General features: G+C 45.4%; 1 protein-coding gene across 3 annotated transcripts in view; it reads left to right on the plus strand.

Moving 5' to 3' along the window:
* CDH18 (cadherin 18) overlaps nt 1-18,901 on the plus strand; it is a 1,107,921-nt gene that overhangs the window by 971,767 nt on the left and 117,253 nt on the right. For 2 of the 3 annotated variants that reach the window (XM_029590319.1, XM_029590321.1), the window contains one exon: nt 14,871-14,954. The exons of the other annotated variant lie outside the window; for it this stretch is intronic. In XM_029590319.1, the coding sequence (XP_029446179.1) occupies nt 14,871-14,954 (84 nt within the window). The remainder of the gene's footprint in view (nt 1-14,870; nt 14,955-18,901) is intronic. 3 annotated transcript variants of the gene reach the window in all.

Here is an 18,901-nt window from a genome sequence, read left to right on the forward strand (position 1 = left end):
AGTCACAAGTACCTGGTAGGATCCCAAAATTTTGATAGATTCCCTATTTTTCCAATGTATAAGCAGTGGACTTCTCCAAGTCCACCTTAATTGTAGTTCATAGAGATTTCTTCCATGAACTTATTTATTTATTTATTTAAAATTTTTATATACCGGGATTCATGTAGAAATGACATATCATCTCGGTTTACATTGTAACGGTAACAAGCATATAAGAATGCAATTACATTGAAACAGGGTGTAGAAACTTGAGACAAATAAGTGGGGGATAACGAGAGAAAAAAACTATATAGAGAACAGTGAATAAGAACTGTTTTTTTGAGTTAAGACTAGTATAACTGTAAGGTTGGAGTGAATTGAACTGAATGGATAGTCTGATATTTGGCCTGTTGGCTAGAAAGGAGGTATCTCATTGGCATAAATGAAACGCTTGTTCGAATAGCCAAGTTTTTAGTCTTTTTTTGAAAGTGATCGGGCAGTGTTCCAACCGGAGTTCTGGAGGTAGAGAGTTCCATTGTGCAGGACCTGCTGTGGACATGGCTCGTTTGCTGAGAGAGGATTTGATGAGAGGGACATGGAGAGTGTCTCTATATACTGCTCTCATCGGTCTAGAAGGTAAATGTAGTCGAAAAGGTATGTTGAGTTCCAGTGGAATGAGCTTGTGAATGGATTTGTGAATGATCATTAGTGCTTTGTAAAGGATTCTGAACTTGATTGGGAGCCAGTGTAGGTCTCTCAAGATAGGGGTAATATGTTTTCTTTTGTTGGTTTTAGTTAGAATCCTGGTTGAGGCGTTTTGCAGCATTTGTAAGGGTTTAATGTTGTTAGCAGGGAGGACGAGTAACAGAGAGTTGCAGTAATCAATTTTTGAGAAAATGATTGTTTGGAGTACTGATCGGTAATCTTGGAAGTGGAGGAGAGGTCTGAGTCATTTTAGGACTTGCAATTTAAAAAAGCCTTCCTTAGCAGTATTATTGATAAATCTCTTTAGGTTTAATTGATTGTCCATAATGACTCCGAGGTTTCTAACTTGCCAAGAGAATGATGGTTGACTGGAATGTCTCAAGTTAGGTATTGCATAGTTACCGTCCTGTGAGATGAGGAGTATTTCCGTTTTATTGGAATTAAGGATTAAGTTAAGGCTCGAAAGCAGGTTGTTGATGGCTAGAAGGCAGTTGTTCCAGAATTCTAGGGTTTTTTGTAGTGATTCTGTAACTGGGATGAATATTTGCACATCGTCTGCGTAAATGTAATGATTTAATTTTAGTTTGGATAGAAGTTGGCAGAGTGGTAAAAGGTAGATGTTGAAGAGAGTCGGGGATAATGAGGAGCCTTGAGGGACTCCTAGTGAAGAGCAGACGGGGTGTGATTCTTTGTTATTGACTCGGACCTTGTAAAATCTATTTTGTAGAAAAGACTTGAACCAGTTAAGAGCAGTGTCTTTGATGCCGATGTCAGCTAGCCGCTCCAATAGTATTGAGTGTTTCACCGTGTCAAATGCGGCTGATAGATCGAGGAGTATAAGTAGGCCGGATTGTTTTTTATCAAGATTCATGAGTATGGTGTCTGTTAAGGAGATGAATAGAGTTTCAGTGTTTCGGGCTTTGCGGAAGCCGAATTGCGAGGGTGCTAGGATTTTGTTATCATCCAAGTAATCCGACAGTTGCTTATTTACTATTTTTTCTAGGATTTTGGAGATGAAGGGGAGTTTTGCAATAGGTCGGTAGTTGGCAGGGTCGTCTGGAGGTAGATTAGGTTTTTTCAGAAGAGGTTTAAGAATTGCGAGATTCAAGGGGTCTGGAACAGAGCCTTGTGTTAGTGAACAATTGATGATGTCAGTGATTGGTTTGGCGACTGTTTCAGGGATGGCTGTGAGTAAGTTGGCCAGGATCGCATCCGTCGGGTGTGAGGCTGGTTTAAGCTTCTTAAGGATTACTTCAATCTCTAAGGAGGAAGTCATTTCGAAGTTTTCTAGATTTGAGCTCTGATGAATATGAGGTGAGTAAGGAGGAGGAGGAAAAGGACCCTTATTGGCATTTAAATTGGTGATCAGATCAGTGATTTTTTTCTTGAAGTATGTGGCTAGCTCTGAGGCTTTGCTGGCGGCTTGATTGTCTGGGATGGTTAGGGGGGAGGATTTGGTGAGAGACGTGACGAGAGAGAATAAAGCTTTAGGGTCGAAAATGAAGTTGTGGATTTTCTGTGAGTAAAAATCTCTGTTTGGAGGATGGATATCTGGTAGCGGTGCATGAGAGATTTGTACGCCTCCTGGTTTGCTGGGGATGGATTTTTTCGCCATATCTGTTCCCTATTTCTAAGCTCTTGTTTGATGGATTTAAGTTGCGGGTTATACCAGGGTTTCCTGTTGTTCTCGTTTGAGAGAGTATCTTTGGGAATTAAAGGGCAAGTAAGGTCTGCAATATTCTTAGTTATCTTGATCCAGGAGGAAGTGGCTGAGTCCTCATCTGAAAGGTCTGGCATAAGAAAGGTCTGGCATAACTTGTCCAAACAATTTTTAAAATGAGCTATACTAACAGTTTTTACCATTGTAACATGATAAGATAGTAATGACAGCAGAAAAGCACCAAATGGTCCATCCAGTCTGCCCAGAAATCTTCTTATGGTAGTATCTGCCACACCGTGCATGTAAACCTCACATTTCTCTTAAGGGTAGCAAATGCGGGTCAGTGAAGTTATTCTCAAACCTTATGAGAAACTATTACAATTTTACTAGGAACATTTTTACTGGGCGATGAGCCTTCTTGAAAATTCAGGTTTGGCATATTTTCCTTATGGTGGGGATGTGCAAGAGAAAAACTTTCATTTTCGGGAGATTTTTTACAAATATATCGGTTCGTGGTTTGTTTGATTAATTTTCATTCATGAGAAAAAAAAGAATCAAATTATTAAAAACAAAAAACAAAAAAACCCAGCCAAAAAACAAAAAATGATCCCTTCCGGGGCCCCCCTCCTGCCTGCCTGAAAAAATGCCAGGGCCAGTATCCCCCCCCGGCCTCTACTTACCCAGTCCAGTGGGGATTCACTGGCTTTGGCCTAGGCCCAAGCCGAAGCCGAAGCCTTCTGTAGGTCGAAGGGTCAATAGATTGCCGCGACCTTGGCCTACTCAAGGCCAAGGCTTCAGCCTGATCTGAAGGTCAGGTCTCAATACTTGGGCCTCAGTCTAGGCCAGGGCCTGGACCTAGGCCCGACGCTGCAACCAGGCCCAGATGCCAGGTCCCAATACTGGGGCCTTGGCCCAGACTCAGGCTTGACACCATGACCCAACCCGGAGGCCGGGTCCTGATGCCAAGGCCTCGGCCCAGATCTAGGCCCAATGCTGCAAATTGACCTGGAGGCCAGGTACCATTACCGGGTCCTTGGCTTATGCCAGAGCCCAGGCCCAGTCCTGTTACCACAAATCTCCTGACCAATGCCCCAGCATTGGTCCCGAGTCCGGTTTTCATCGAGCATGGGTCCAGGCTGAGGACCTGGCATTGGGACCCGGATTCTGGGCCAGGTCGCACCACTGGGCTTTGGTCCAGGCCCTGACCTAGGCCTAAGTCCCAGCATTGGTACCCAGCCTTCAAGTTGGGTTTCGGCATCGGACGTGTCCAGGCCTAAAACCCGGCATTGCAACCTAGCCTTCGAATACTCGATAAAGTAAGGGTTTTTTGTTTATTTTTGGGGATCACAGCCAAAGCGCAGGCATCGGTCCATGCCTCCGCCGAAACCCCGACAGCACGCTGAGTCTAAGCAAAGGCCCTTGCTTTGGGCCTCAGCCTATGCTCTAAGCGAGGCCCAAGTTTCGGGGCTAGGCTGAGGCAATGACATCATGCTCGGGCATAGGCCATGGCCCTTGCTTTGGTCCTCGGCCTATTCCCCTAGGTGAGTCCCCAGCTTCAGGCCTAGACCTAGGCCTGAATAATTAGTTAAAACAAAACAAAATAATAATATTTGTTTCATTTGGGGGGGCCCTGAATGAAATGAATTAGCCTTATTTGTTGTATTTTTCTCTTTTGTTTTACAGAAATGCACATCCCTACTCACCAGCATATTACCCCTATACACCCTTTTCGTCATTTCCATCCTCTAGACTTGAGGGATCTACAATATTTATCCCATGCCACTTTGAATGCTTTGACTGTTTTCGTCTTCACTACCTCCTCTGGAAGGACATTCCAGATATCCACCACCCTCTCTGTAAAGAAATATTTTCTGGTGTAGGTTCTGAGTTGTTCCCCCTGGAGTTTCATTTCATGACCCTTAGTTCTACTGATTTATTTCCAATGGAAAAATTTGAAGTTCATGCATCATTAAAACCTTTCAGGTATCTGAAGGCCTGTATCGTATATCCCCTATACCTTTTCTCCTCCAAGGTATACATATTAAGATCCTTCAGTCTCTCTTCATAAGTCTTCTGATACTGACCCCACACCATTTTGGTCACCCTTCTCTGGACTACTTCCATCCTATTGCTATCCTTATTGAGATACAGGCTCCATAACTGAACACAGTACTCCAGATGGGGCCTCACCAAAGAGCTGTATAAGGGCAATATCACCTCCTTTTTTCTTAGTGGTTATTCCTCTCTCTATGTAGCCCAGCATTCTTCTAGCTTTAGCTATCACATTGTCACATTGCTTTGCTGCCTTCTGATCACTATACACTATCATCTCAAGATCCCTCTCTTGGTCCATGCACATCAGTCTTTCAGCCCCCATCACATACAGCTCTTTTGGATTACCATATCCCAAATGCATTACTCTGCACTTCTTGCCACTGAATCCCAGCTTCCAAATTTTTGACCACTCTTCAAGCTTTTTTAAATTACTTTTCATTCTCTCTATTCCTTCAGGCATTTTGTCTCTGTTGCAGATCTTATTATCATCTGCAAACAGACAAACATTACCTTCTATCCCTTCTTCAATGTTGCTCACAAAGATATTGAACAATGCCGGTCCCAATACTGATCCTGGTGGCATTCCATTTAACACTGTTTTCTCTTTACAGTAGTCTCCATTTACCAAACCCACTGACAACCAGTTTGTGATCCATGACACCATCTTGGTGCTCACTCCCAAGTTTATCATTTTATTCACAAGCCTCCTATGGGAACCATATCAAAATCTTTGCTAAAATCCATATAAATCATATCAATTGCTCTTCCTTGATCTAATTGTCTCGTCACCTAATTTAAAAAATCAATCAGATTTTCTGATAGGACTTTCCCCTGCTGAATCCATGCTGCCTTCGTTACCTCTATGACAATCCTTTCTTCCACGTGACCTTTTGCTTTCCTGATTTCTTTCCTCATCTCCCTTAGTTTCACCTGGTATTCTCCCCTCTATTCCTCTTTTTGGGATGCTTTATACTTTCTAAATGTTGTTCTTTTTTGCCTTTATTTTTTTAGCCATATCCTTTGAGAACCAAAACAATTTATTTTTCTTTGTACTTTTCTTTACTTTTCTAACATATAGATTTGTTGCCTTTTTAATAGTTCCTTTTAATTTGGCCTTCTGTTTTTCCACTTCACCTATTTTCTTCCAGTCTTCTAGTTCTTCCTCCAGGTACATCCCCATTTTGTCAAGTCCATATTTTTGAAATTCATAACTCAGGTCTTCGTGTGACTTCTCTGTATCTTATTTGCGATATCTAACCATACTCTCTGATGATTACTGCTGCTTAGGTGGACTCCTGCCTGGAGCACTAAGTCCATTATCACACCCTCCCTCTTGGGTTCCATTAGCATTTATTTGAACAGAGCCCCTTGCAGGGCATCCACTATCTCTCTACTTCTGGTAAATTTGGCAGAGGGGATTCTCCAGTCTACATCCAGCAGATTAAAATCTCCAGCGATCAACACTTTTTCCTTCTTTCCCACCTTTTGATTGTCTTTCACCAGTTCTTGATCCAGGTCTTCAGTTTGGGTTGGAGCTTGCACACCACACCAGTATAAATGGAAGAACCATCATCTAGTTTTAGGATAGCCCATAATGCTTCCTCCCTTGCATTTCATTTGAATTAATATTGTGTTTTGACATAAAATGCTACTCCTCACCCTTTTCTGTCCTCCCTTTTTTTTTTTATTTATGCATTTTTAAACAAATACAAGCATCCACTTGTTAATGAACTCTCAGATACAGAGAGACATTAATTACAAAAGAAATTTAAATATATTGAAAAAAACATATACCTCTGTAATCTAATCAAATAGAAGAAATGCAGGGAGAGCAAGCATTCAGAGCGATCACATCTAGTAGAAATATATTCTTATTACATTTTCTGGCGAACTGCAGGCCCATCACTATTTTAATTATACACCATGGGGCGGATTTTAAGAGCCCTGCTCACCTAAATCCACCCAAATCCGGGCGGATTTAGGCATGCAGGGCCCTGCGCGCCAGTGAGCCTATTTTACATAGGCCTACCGGCGCGCGCAGAGCCCCGGGACTCGCGTAAGTCCTGGGGTTTTCTGAGGGGAGTGTGTCGGGGGGCGGGCCCGAACCGCGCGGCATTTTCAGGGCGTGTCGGGAGCGTTCTGGGGGCGGGCCCGGGGGCGTGGCCGCGCCCTCCAGACCCACCCCCAGGTCGCGTCCCGGCGCGCTAGCGGCCTGCTGGCGCACGGGGATTTACGTCTCCCTCCGGGAGGCGTAAATCCCCCGACAAAGATAAGGGGGGGGGGTTTAGACAGGGCCGGGCGGGTGGGTTAGGGAGGGGAAGGTGAGGGGAGGGCAAAAGAAAGTTCCCTCCGAGGCCGCTCCGATTTCGGAGCGGCCTCGGAGGGAACGGGAGTAGGCTGCGCGGCTCGGCGCGCGCTGGCTATACGGAATTGATAGCCTTGTGCGCGCCGATCTAGGATTTTAGTGGATACGCGCGGCTACGCGCGTATCTACTAAAATCCCGCGTACTTTTGCTTGCGCCTGATGCGCCAGCAAAAGTACGCCTATTCGCGCGGTCTGAAAATCTACCCTTGAATGTAGAGCTGATTAATTTTGTTATTATCTACTCTTGCTTCCTGTATTGCTTGGGGATGGATTTCCAATTTCATTGGCCAGGTTCTGCCACCCCTATCCTGTAGTTTAAATGCCAGATGATGTATGATTGGAATTTTCCACTTAGGATCTTCTTTCCTGCCACTGTCAAATGTAGGCCGTCCTTATTACACAGATTTTACTGCTCCATACACAACCCCAGTCTCAAATGTATCCAAATCCTCTTTCTTTATATAATGTTTTGAGCAATGCATTGAAATTTTCAATCTGGCTTATCCTTTCCTTTCCCTTTCAATGAACAAATAATATTTCAGAAAAGGTGATATTCTTTACCATGGGTTTAATCTCCTTCCCAGACACTAGAAATCTTTCTGCACCACTTGGATACTGTTTCTAGCAAGGTCATTGGTCCCCAGATGGATGATAACATTCATATTACAGTCTTTACTTTCTTCTTTAATTGCATGGATTACCAGGTTTGCCATTTCTACCAGCTTTAGATTCTGGAAGGTGTTAAATTTTTGTGTTGCCTTTGAAAAGAGGTCCATAATTAGTTCCTCTAATGATTGAGTCTCTTATCAGAAGAAGCTTTCTTTTATGAGGTTTGATAATGTTAAAGGGTTTTTGGTTACATTGGGTGGCTTCTTCCTTTACAGATGTCCACGTATTGTCTGTTGGAGGAGCAGCTTCAGTTTCCAAAGCAGAAAAGGCATTAAGTAGTAGAGATGTGAATCGGATCCGGAATCGGTTCGTTTCCAGTTCCAATTCAAATCGTGCATTTTTTTTTTTCGTCCAGCCCGATCGTTTTTTTATATCGGCTGCGCCCGATCCGATAAACAAAAAACCCACCCCAACCCTTTAAAACCACTCCCTTAGCCTCCACCACCATCCCGACCCCCCAAAAAATGTTTTAAAATTACCTGATGGTCCAGCGGGGGACCCGGGAGCGTTCTCTCGCGCTCGGGCTGTCTGCCGATAAACAAAAAACCCACCCCGACCCTTTAAAACCGCTCCCTTAGCCTCCACCACCCTCCATCACCCTCCCGACCCCCCAAAAAATGTTTTAAAATTACCTGGTGGTCCAGTGGACCCTGGGAGCGATCTCCCGCTCTCGGGCCGTTGGCTGCCACTAAAAAAATGGCGCCGATGGCCCTTTGCCCTTACTATGTGACAGGGTAACCGTGCCATTGGCTGGCCCCTGTCACATGGTAGGAGCACTGGACGGCCGGCGCCATCTTTAAAAATGGCGTGGGCCATCTTTTGTTTATCGGCCGACAGCCCGAGTGTGAGAGAATGCTCCAGGGACCCCCGCTGGACCACCAGGTAATTTTAAAATGTTTTTGGGGGGGTCGGGAGGGTGGTGGAGGCTAAGGAAGCTGTTTTAAAGGGTCAGGGTGGGTTTTTAGGTTGTGTCCTAACTCCCGTTAGTGTGCACTAACCCGATTAATGATTTTTTTTCACGATAAATCGGTGGAATTTCTATTGTATTGCACTCTTTAATGATTAATGACGATTTAAAAAATATCGGATGATATTTTAAATCATCAAAAAACGATTCACATCCCTATTAAGTAGGGGTATCAGTGTAGAAAGAGGATATCTCTTCACCCCAGCCCTTAATCTACCAAAGCTCACTGTATTCCTGGATATTTGAGTCCTCTTTGGAAGTGGGGGCACATATCCTGAATGTTTCTCAGTTAAGGAGACTGTGTGTCTCTGTGTCTCATGTCTTGTTCTGTCAGAGCCCACTGTAATCCATTTACTCCTTATAGATAGAAGCTCTTACTATCTCCCTTTTGAAAAAAGAAATGTGATATAAAGACTAGCCAAAAAACACTCTCTTTACAGCTATGTAAAAGAAAATGTTCAGTTAGCAAAGCCTATTCCAAACAATGTAGCAGAGAGTGATATCATGGTTATTATAGTTAATGAAGTTAGCATATTTCCATTGAATTCCGTTAATTTAATTTATGGTAAAGCCTGTAGCTGTTAAATGTAAAGCCTGTTTCTTATAAATGTTATACTGTTTAAACTGTTATATGTAAAGCCTGTTGCTAATTTATTGTTTCCCTGTAAACCGAAGTGATGTATAACTATACGTACCTCGGTATAAAAGAATCTATAAATAAATAAATAAATAGTGGACCCTTGGGCCGGCCGTGCGGAGTGGTGGTGGAACGTGAAGGAGACTCCGCAGAGATGGAATGGCCGGGAGGTGGCACGGAGCCAGGAGATCAAACAGGAGCTTTGCCCTGGAAGCCCTAGGTCCCCCCGGGAGGAGCCCATGAGGACCCAGACTGCTGGGACTTAGGAGAGGTCTCCCAGAGCAAAGGGTCAGCAGCATGAGGAATGGTCCAAGTTCAGGGCTGGCGGAAGACAAGGGAAACCAATAGACGAACCAGAGTCAGGAACCAGGATGACAGTCCGAGGGCAAGGCAAGGCTGAAACTGAAATGGAGGCTGGTCAGGGGCGGAGGCTGGATCAGCAGCGGAAGCTGGATCAGGAGCAGAGGCTGGATCAAGGCTGGATCAGGAGCGGAAGCTGGATCAGGAACGGAAGCTGGATCAGGAACGGAAGCTGGATCAAGGCTGGAGCAGGAACTGAAGCAGGATCAAGGCTGGAGCAGGAACAGAACAGCAACTAGATATTCACACAGGAGTGAATCTCGTTGCAAGGCAGTTTCCTGGTGCAGGGCCTGGGTATATATACCCTGCTGGCGTCTGACGTCACTCTGGGGGCCGGCCGAGTTTTCCCACGCCTGCAGCTTTAAAAGCTGCCTCTTTGCATGCGCATGCAGTGGGCAGGACCATGTCCGGGAACTCGACAGCGTCTCCCTCGTGGAGACACCACAGTGGTGAGAGGCCCGTGCCGGCCTAGAATCATGTTGGGGGGACCGGCCGACCATCGGTGCTGATGGAGCAGGTAAGGACCCGGTCGTGGGAGCCGCAACCGGGATTGCAACAGTACCCCCCTCCTACACCCCCTCCTTGGAGGACCAGGCTTACCAGGGTGCTCCTGATGGAATTGAAGAAGAAGTGACTTGTCCAGGATGTTGCGGGCAGGTTCCCAGGTATTGTCCTCAGCATGGAATTAACCTCCCGCTCTTAGAGGTCTGGCTGAGAACTGCGCCTAAAGCGAGATCAGAGTCATCTACCTCCACGATGAATGGTCAGAGAATCTGGGTGATGTAGGCAGGTGTCCTCCAAGAAAGCCTCTTTCAGAGCAACGAATGCCTGGCACACCTCTGAAGACCAATTCTTTGCGTCTGCCCCTTTCCTTGTAAGCACTGTTAGTGGGGTCATCTTGTGGAAGTAGTGGGGAATGAATTGCCTATAGAAGTTAGAAAATCCTAAGAATCATTGGAGAGCTTTCACTCCTATAGGCTGAGGCCAGTTTCAGATGGCGGATACCTTTTCTGGGTCCATCCTGAACCCTGTGGCTGAAACAATGTACCCCAAAAAAGGGAGTGATTCTTGTTCGAAGAGACATTTCTCAATCTTTGCGAATAACTGATTCTCCCTCAGAATCTGTAATACTTGTCTTACGTGTTGACGATGAGTCTCCAGATCCTTGGAGTAGAACAACACATCATCTAGGTAGACAATGACTGACAAGTGGAGCATCTCTCGCAGTACCTCATTCATAAGGTGTTGGAAGACTGTAGGGGCATTGCATAGTCCGAAAAGCATCACCAAGTATTCGCAATGTCCGTCCCGGGTATTGAAAGCAGTCTTCCATTCATCTCCAGAACGGATGTGCACCAGATTGTATGCTCCACGAAGGTCAAGTTTGGTGAATACCTTTGCTCATTGTATTCGGTCAAGAAGTTCTGGAATCAGGGGTAGCAGGTACCGATCATGCCTGGTAATGCCGTTTAGTCCTCTATAATCGATGCAGGGACTCAGAGATCTGTCCTTCTTCCCTACAAAGAACCCAGTCCCAGCTGGTGTCTTGGAAGATTGAATGAATCCTCGAGCGAGGTTCTCAGTGATGTATTTCAACATGGCTTGTGTCTCAGGAAGGGAGAGAGGACAGACCCGCCCTCTAGATGGCGTGGTATCAGGCAGTAAATCAATAGCGTAGTCAAATGGACGATGCTGGGTAGCAATTCTGCCTGTTCTTTAGAAAACACATCCGCAAAGTCTTCGTACTGGGAAGGGATTGAAAACTGGCTAAAAGACAGGAAACAGAGAGTAGGATTAAATGGGCAATTTTCTCAGTGGAAGGGAGTGGTCAGTGGAGTGCCTCAGGGATCTGTATTGGGACCCTTACTGTTCAATATATTTATAAATGATCTGGAAAGAAATACGACGAGTGAGATAATCAAATTTACAGATGACACAAAATTGTTCAGAGTAGTTAAATCACAAACAGATTGTGATAAATTGCAGGAAGACCTTGTGAGACTGGAAAATTGGGCATCCAAATGGCAGATGAAATTTAATGTGGATAAGTGCAAGGTGATGCATATAGGGAAAAATAACCCATGCTATAATTACACAATCTTGGGTTCCATATTAGGTGCTACAACCCAAGAAAGAGATCTAGGTGTCATAGTGGATAACACATTGAAATCGTCGGTGCAGTGTGCTGCGGCAGTCAAAAAAGCAAACAGAATGTTGGGAATTATTAGAAAAGGAATGATGAATAAAATGGAAAATGTCATAATGCCTCTGTATCGCTCCATGGTGAGACCGCACCTTGAATACTGTTACAATTCTGGTCGCCGCATCTCAAAAAAGATATAATTGCGATGGAGAAGGTACAGAGAAGGGCTACCAAAATGATAAGGGGAATGGGACAACTCCCCTATGAGGAAAGACTAAAGAGGTTAGGACTTTTCAGCTTGGAGAAGAGACGACTGAGGGGGGATATGATAGAGGTGTTTAAAATCATGAGAGGTCTAGAACGGGTAGATGTGAATCGGTTATTTACTCTTTCGGATAGTAGAAAGACTAGGGGGCACTCCATGAAGTTAGCATGGGGAACATTTAAAACTAATCGGAGAAAGTTCTTTTTTACTCAACGCACAATTAAACTCTGGAATTTGTTGCCAGAGAATGTGGTTCGTGCAGTTAGTGTAGCTGTGTTTAAAAAAGGATTGGATAGGTTCTTGGAGGAGAAGTCCATTACCTGCTATTAAGTTCACTTAGAGAATAGCCACTGCCATTAACAATGGTTACATGGAATGGACTTGGTTTTTGGGTGCTTGCCAGGTTCTTGTGGCCTGGATTGGCCACTGTTGGAAACAGGATGCTGGGCTTGATGGACCCTTGGTCTGACCCAGTATGGCATTTTCTTATGTTCTTAAGGTATGGCTAGAGATGTGGCCATTAGTGAAATGCTGGGACAAGGCCGATCAGGCAGGCAGGTACTAAAGCAATTTGGACTCCATACTGCCACTTGGAGAGAGTCCCAATGCATGATAGGAGAGTGTTTCTGGAGCCAAGGTAGCCCCAGTACAATGGGGTGAACCTCTCTCTCCAGTAACAGGAAGGTTATTTGTTCTGTGTGAAGAATACCGGTCCGGAGAGTCAGTGGCTTAATGGTGGATGCGATGCATCCGGGAAGTAGAGTCCCTCGAATGGACGTGATCTGGAGTGGTGGATTTCAAGGAAGTATTGGAAGCTGAAGTTGTACCAGATCAAACCAGATAAAGTTCCCTCCTGCCCCGGAATTAACAAAGGCAGTCGTGGCAAAGGTCCCTCTGGGGTATTCCAGAGTTACCAGGACCGTACATTGAGGAGAAGGATTAACACAGCCTAGGGACAGCTCCCCTGTGGTGCGTAGGCTTTGGAGTTTTCCAAATGCTCTTTACACTGGGCCATGAAAAGCCCTTTCCCGCCCCAATACAAGCAGAGGCCCATTGTTCTCCGTCGCTTCCTCTCCTCTGGTGTCAGAGAGCTACAGCCCAACTGTATCGGTTCCTCCCCCTGAGGATCCACACGGGAGTTTGCCGGAGACGGCAACTAGATACTCACACAGGAGTGAACCTCGTTGCAAGGCAGTTTCCTGGTGCAGGGCCTGGGTATATATACCCTGCTGGCGTCTGACGTCACTCTGGGGGCCGGCCGAGATTTCCCACTCCTGCAGCTTTAAAAGCTGCCTCTTCGCGCGCACACGTATGCGGTGGGTGGGGCCATGTCCGGGAACTCGACGGCGTCTCCCTCGTGGAGATGCCACAGCGGTGAGAGGCCCATACCGGCCTAGAATCACGTCAGGGGGATTGGCCAACCATCGGGGCTGATGGAGCAGGTAAGGACCCGGTCGCGGGAGCCACGACCGGGATCGCAACAGAAAGCTATTAATGAATAATAGCTGGAGAGTTTCGGTCTACAAGCAAGTTCAGTGTGAAAATATACAGATGGAATAGCCCAGGTTAATAAGGATTAAAGAGCAGAAAATAAATACTTAAAAAGTACACACTAAGTCCTAGATTCTTCAAAATGTCATATTTATAGCAAAGATATCATCCGAGTTGGAAAAAGGGATTTCGGTAGGCAAATTTGCAGCCCTCCACATCGCATTGGCAAAATATGGAACGTGGTGGTGCGGCATCGACTGCCATGATATCAGCCTCGCTACTAACCTTTTCCTCTGAGGCACCCTGGAAAATGCTGTAGCTATTTCCAGCGAAATTCCCCCGCTAACATGTGATCCTTTATCGCTCACAGTGCTACCAGCCCTTAATTTGCCTTAAACCCACCCTAACTTCTCCCACTTCACACAATTTTAAATTTGCATATGCAATTAGCAATGCACTGATTATCGCGAGCATTATGGCGTAACGTGCAAGATAACAGCCTATCGCAAATTGAAGAATGACCCCCTAAGATAGGGAAAAATATTAAAAACAATGCAGGAGAAAAGGATTTAACAGCAGAACACAAAATCTTTCTAACGTGTCCCCTAACATAGAGAGGAAGATATATAAATATATTGAAACAAATCACTTAGCAGATTGCTGTGCTGTATATTTTTGAATCAGGCTGCACACTGAAAGTATGCCTCGATCTGCTTAGGACCCTTTTTAACTTTTTTTTCTCTTCTAATACGTTCAGTTCACTGGCTCCTCCCCTATAGAGACAGGTTTGTACAATGGTCTAGATAGGACAAGTAAATCTAATCTTCGAACCCCACAGCAGATTCACCAAGCTAAGTTCCTCTTAGAATAAAGAGCAGCCCTTTTATATTTCTTATAGTAAATAGGATTCTACATTCAAGCAAAGGAAAAGGTAAACTAATCCTAACAGGTCAAGTAATCAACAATAGAGACAGATTTAACAATCAGGCTATAAGCAACAGCATTTAAAAAGAAATATTAAAATAACTAAAAAAAACCCAACAAAGGCAATAGCTTATTCCAAACATTGGAGAACAGAGCTATTAATAATTATCAGCTGGAGAGTTTTGGTCTACAAGCAAGTTTACTGTAAAAATATACAGATGGGGTAGCCTAATTTAATAAACTCAGATGCAGGGCAAAAGGATTAAACAGCAGGAAAAAAAAACACCTTTTAAAAGTACACACTAACAGGTCAATTTTAAAACAAGCGCAGGTGCGTGCATATTCTGCTTAAGTGAGCACACGTGGTGGAGGAACTGAAATTTGTAGTTGCGTGCCAAAGTACGCCACACTTTACAAAATTTGCGCAGTGCCGCACACATTTATATGCGCTTATTCTGTGCGCATAGATGCACGCACAACATATGTGCAGGTGGTGCGCTTGCTTGTCTGCCACATCACTTTTGGATCCACAGGGGCGTACATTGTAAAATGCTTCGCCCTGCCCGCCAGCCCAGTTTTAACACTAGGGACATCCAACGGCTGGCGTCCCTGGTTGTGATAAATGAGGCAAGCTCATTTTTTGTTCCTAGGTGTGCCAGGACCTCAGGAGAAACTATCTAGCCTTGATGGAGCCCCATACTGCTTTCAATCATGGTGCCTCCTACCCAAGTGGGGTAAGTTGAGTGGGGTAATGATGTATGTGTGTGTGGGGGGGGGAAACAGGGGGTCAGGCCATGTATTGGTGGCTACTAGAAGGGTCTAAAGGGTGTGGGAGCAAGGGTGGCAAAAGTCAAGCCATGCATGGGGGGGGGGGAGGGGATACTAGGGGTAGTATTGAGTGTGGTACAGGTACTCACATCTGAACAAATAACAATCAGTACTAACATACCAGTATGGCACTCACATTGACAGCAACCATGCAGTAATAATGTGCCTCATATTTTGTTATCCTTTAGATTGAGGGCTTAAAGAAGGCCTGGGAGCTGCATCTGAAGTGGAAACGCTGGCTGGACCAGCTGCAAAGTCGGCAGGATGGGGCTGGTGGTCAGATGTTCCTCTTGCCATCTTAGATTGATTAACGAGCTCCATCTATGCCCTCTCTGTGTCAAGCCTCATTGTTCACCTCCTTCTCTGCCAAATTTGGTCTCACCTTTCACCGTACACTAATCTACCTTCACATGTCCCTGTGTCACAGGCTCCATTCAATTGTTTAGTAAAGACACCCTGTAGCCTAGCTGGCATGCTTTCAGGTACTTTATTTCCACTCCAACATGGATTTCCCTGTAACCAACATGGCTCAGTTCCAATACAACAATGTTCAGTATCACAGCGTCTAGCTACATACACCTCTACTGGTGATTTGAACCCCTGTTGCACATATATTTCCCTCACCCCCTAGTACATAGTATCATCCAGCAATATATATATATATATATATAATATTCCCATCAATAAAAAGGATGTCCAATAACCTATCAAAATGGAAGGCAGTTCCTGGATAACAGCGCTTCTCTTTGTCTACATCTTTCCCTCCAAAGGAAAGTCCTCTATGTTCCTCAGTCCTCCTGCGCAACATGCTCTGCAGCATGTGAGCATACAACATGACACAGACTTGCTTTTGTCCTCACAATACAACCTTCTCATCATCATTGTCCACCTCAGATGAAGATGGATCAGGCAATGATGGCGAGGCCCCAGCCCCACACCCTGCCAAAGCAGCAGCATCCACCATTGAGGAGGAGCAGGATACTCCTCCCCCACCTCATCCACCATGAAGGAAACCAGAGGTGGTGGTCCAGCGCCTTTGCCTCCAGCAGATGCACCCCAGGCCTGAACGACCCCCAGACCCCTCTCTGTAGTGCCCCTCCCCATTTGGCCCAGGGATGCAGCAATGCAGACTGGCCAGCCTTTGCTGGCTGAGGGAGGACTGAATCCCCATGTGTTGCCTCTGCCATCATCTGCACCCCAGTAGCTAGAAAGAGGCTCTTAAACAGAAATACATGCTGCTGGAGAAGAGCCTCTTTCTAGGTAGCAATTTTAAACCATGGTGCAGGTGATGGTAGAGGCCTGTATGGAAAGAAGAATATCTAGTAAGAAAAAGGAGGTGATAATCCCCTTGTGTAGGTCCTTGGTAAGGCCTCACCTGGAGTACTGTGTTCATTTCTGGAGACCGTATCTCAAAAGGGACAGAGACAGGTTGGAGGTGGTCCAGAGAAGGGTAACCAAAATGATGGGAGGTCTCCATCAAATGACTTATGAGGAGAGGATGAAGGACCTAAATATGTATCCCCTGGAGGAGAGGAGAGGAGGAGCAGAGGAGATATGATACAAATCTTCAGGTACTTGAAAGGTTTTAATGATACACGATCAGCAACAAACCTTTTCCGCTGGAAAGAATCCAGTGGAACCAGGGTCACGAAATGAAACTCCAGGGAGGATGACTCAGAACTAATGTCAGGAAATATTTCTTCATGGAGAGGGTGGTGGACACCTGGGATGCCCTGCCAGAGGAGGTGGTGAAGAAAAAATGGTGCAAGATTTCAAAAGGGCATGAGATTAACACTGTGGGTCCCTAAAGGCAAGGGGGAGAAGAGTGAGGTAGGAGGCATGGGGGTAATGTGCTGGTGTGGCAGATACTACTCTTGACAAATAAGCCTTCATACTGTTGATGCAGCTCCATCGTTGCTCACTACTATAACAGCTGGGGGATGGGGGGGATTGGATTCAGACAGCAATCAATGAGGACATTGAACTGCGCAGTCTGAGAAAACAAATAAGCATGGCGGTAACTTGCTTGATGCGGAAATTACTATCCTTAACCAAAAAGCCTGATACTTCACTTCTGATGCAGCTCCAGCATTGCTCTCCACTTCAATGACAAGGGGGAGGGGAAATTGGATTCAGACGGTAACCGGCAGGGGCTCTGACCTTGACGGTCTGGGTAATAGGGGTGTGCATTCGGATTGACCGCATTAGTAAAACGCAACTCATATTTTTTTTTTTACTTAAAAAATTGATTCGACATAAACGATCGGATTTCCCACATATCGAACATAGATATGTTCGATATGTGGGAAATCGCGATTGTTGAGCCAAAATAAAAATATAAACCCCCTCACCCTCCTTAATCCCCCCCCCCCCCGACTTACCACAACTCCCTGGTGATGGAGCGAGGAGTGAGGACGCCATTTCTGCAATCCTTGGCGAGAAGCATGTGACGTCGGCGGCACGTCGAGTGACGCCGCGTCACTCAGACGCGACGTCACGTGATTCCCGGCAAGTTCGCGCCGGACGGCTCGTTCGGCCCAAAAAGAACTTTTGGCCAGCTTGAGGGGGTCAGGAGGCCCCCCCAAGCTGGCCAAAAGTTCTTTTTGGGCCGAACGAGCCGTCCGGCGCGAACTTGCCGGGAATCACGTGACGTCGGCGTCACGTGATTCCCGTCCGGCGCGAACGAGCCGGGAATCACGTGACGCCGCGTCACTCGACGTGCCACCGACGTCACATGCTTCTCGCCAAGGATTGCAGAAATGACGTCCTCACTCCTCGCTCGATCACCAGGGAGTTGTGGTAAGTCTGTGGGGGGGATTAAGGAGGGTGAGGGGGTTTAAATTTTTTTTTTGCACATATGTACATATACCCAACTCATTGGATTTTTTTTATGTCCATATTGGCCGCAAGTGGGACCCCCTTTCGGACATAAAAAATATGAACATAAAATTTTGCTCTGCACATCCCTACTGGGTAACTGATACATATGGGAGCTTGCTGTGCAGACTGGATGGGCCTTTGGGTCCTTTTCTGCCATGACTAATATGTTTCTGTGTTTCTAAGATGCAGGCATCCCTTGGGAGTCTGCTCAGGATGGTCTGCTGTCATGGTCGGCCATCCTGAGCAGACTCCTAAATATGAGTTTGGCTGTCCCTAAGTCCCTGAGGATTTTCGTTAATGTAATAGTTTCCTTCCTAGTTAGCCCTTCTCCGTTTCATTTTATTTTTCTGTTTTTGAGTATGTATTCAGAAAATGTTGTTTATTAATAGTTAATAAAAATTGTTAAATGTGAAAAAGTTTCTGAGTTAACCTGTGCTGATAGATTCCATGAGATGATACATCCAATAGTTACATTGACAACTTGGAGTTACATGGCTAAATGCTTTGAATATTGTCCTCTATGGCTTTTTTGTTGTGGGAATAGCCATGATGGAAGTTCATACACTAATTTCATGCTTAAGAGGTAGAACAAAAGGGGGTGCTCTTCAAGTACTTCCCTCAGGTTTCCCCTTTCCACAGTCTCTCCCATTCTGCATAGCTGGGCCCAGAAGAGGAATGTGGCTCCAGAGTGCTTCAAATGACAAAAGACAGATGTTTGACACCAAGGAATATTATTCAATTTACTCTACAACTTTGGAGGAAGTTTCAGTATGTCAGCACCACAGCTTCAGCTAATCCTGGGCGTGTGGCCTTCATGTTTTTGATATTAGTGTATCAGGTCCTGTTCCCAGTGTTGCTAGTGACTATGAGGTTGAGAGTGAAAACAAGATGGATAGTATATCTGGGGAAGGGGGTTGGGGGAAACAGATAGGGCATCACAGGGAAATGTGAAGAAGAACAACAGGTAGGATTA

Source organism: Rhinatrema bivittatum, chromosome 2, assembly GCF_901001135.1.
Source record: "Rhinatrema bivittatum chromosome 2, aRhiBiv1.1, whole genome shotgun sequence".
Classification (NCBI taxonomy): domain Eukaryota; kingdom Metazoa; phylum Chordata; class Amphibia; order Gymnophiona; family Rhinatrematidae; genus Rhinatrema; species Rhinatrema bivittatum.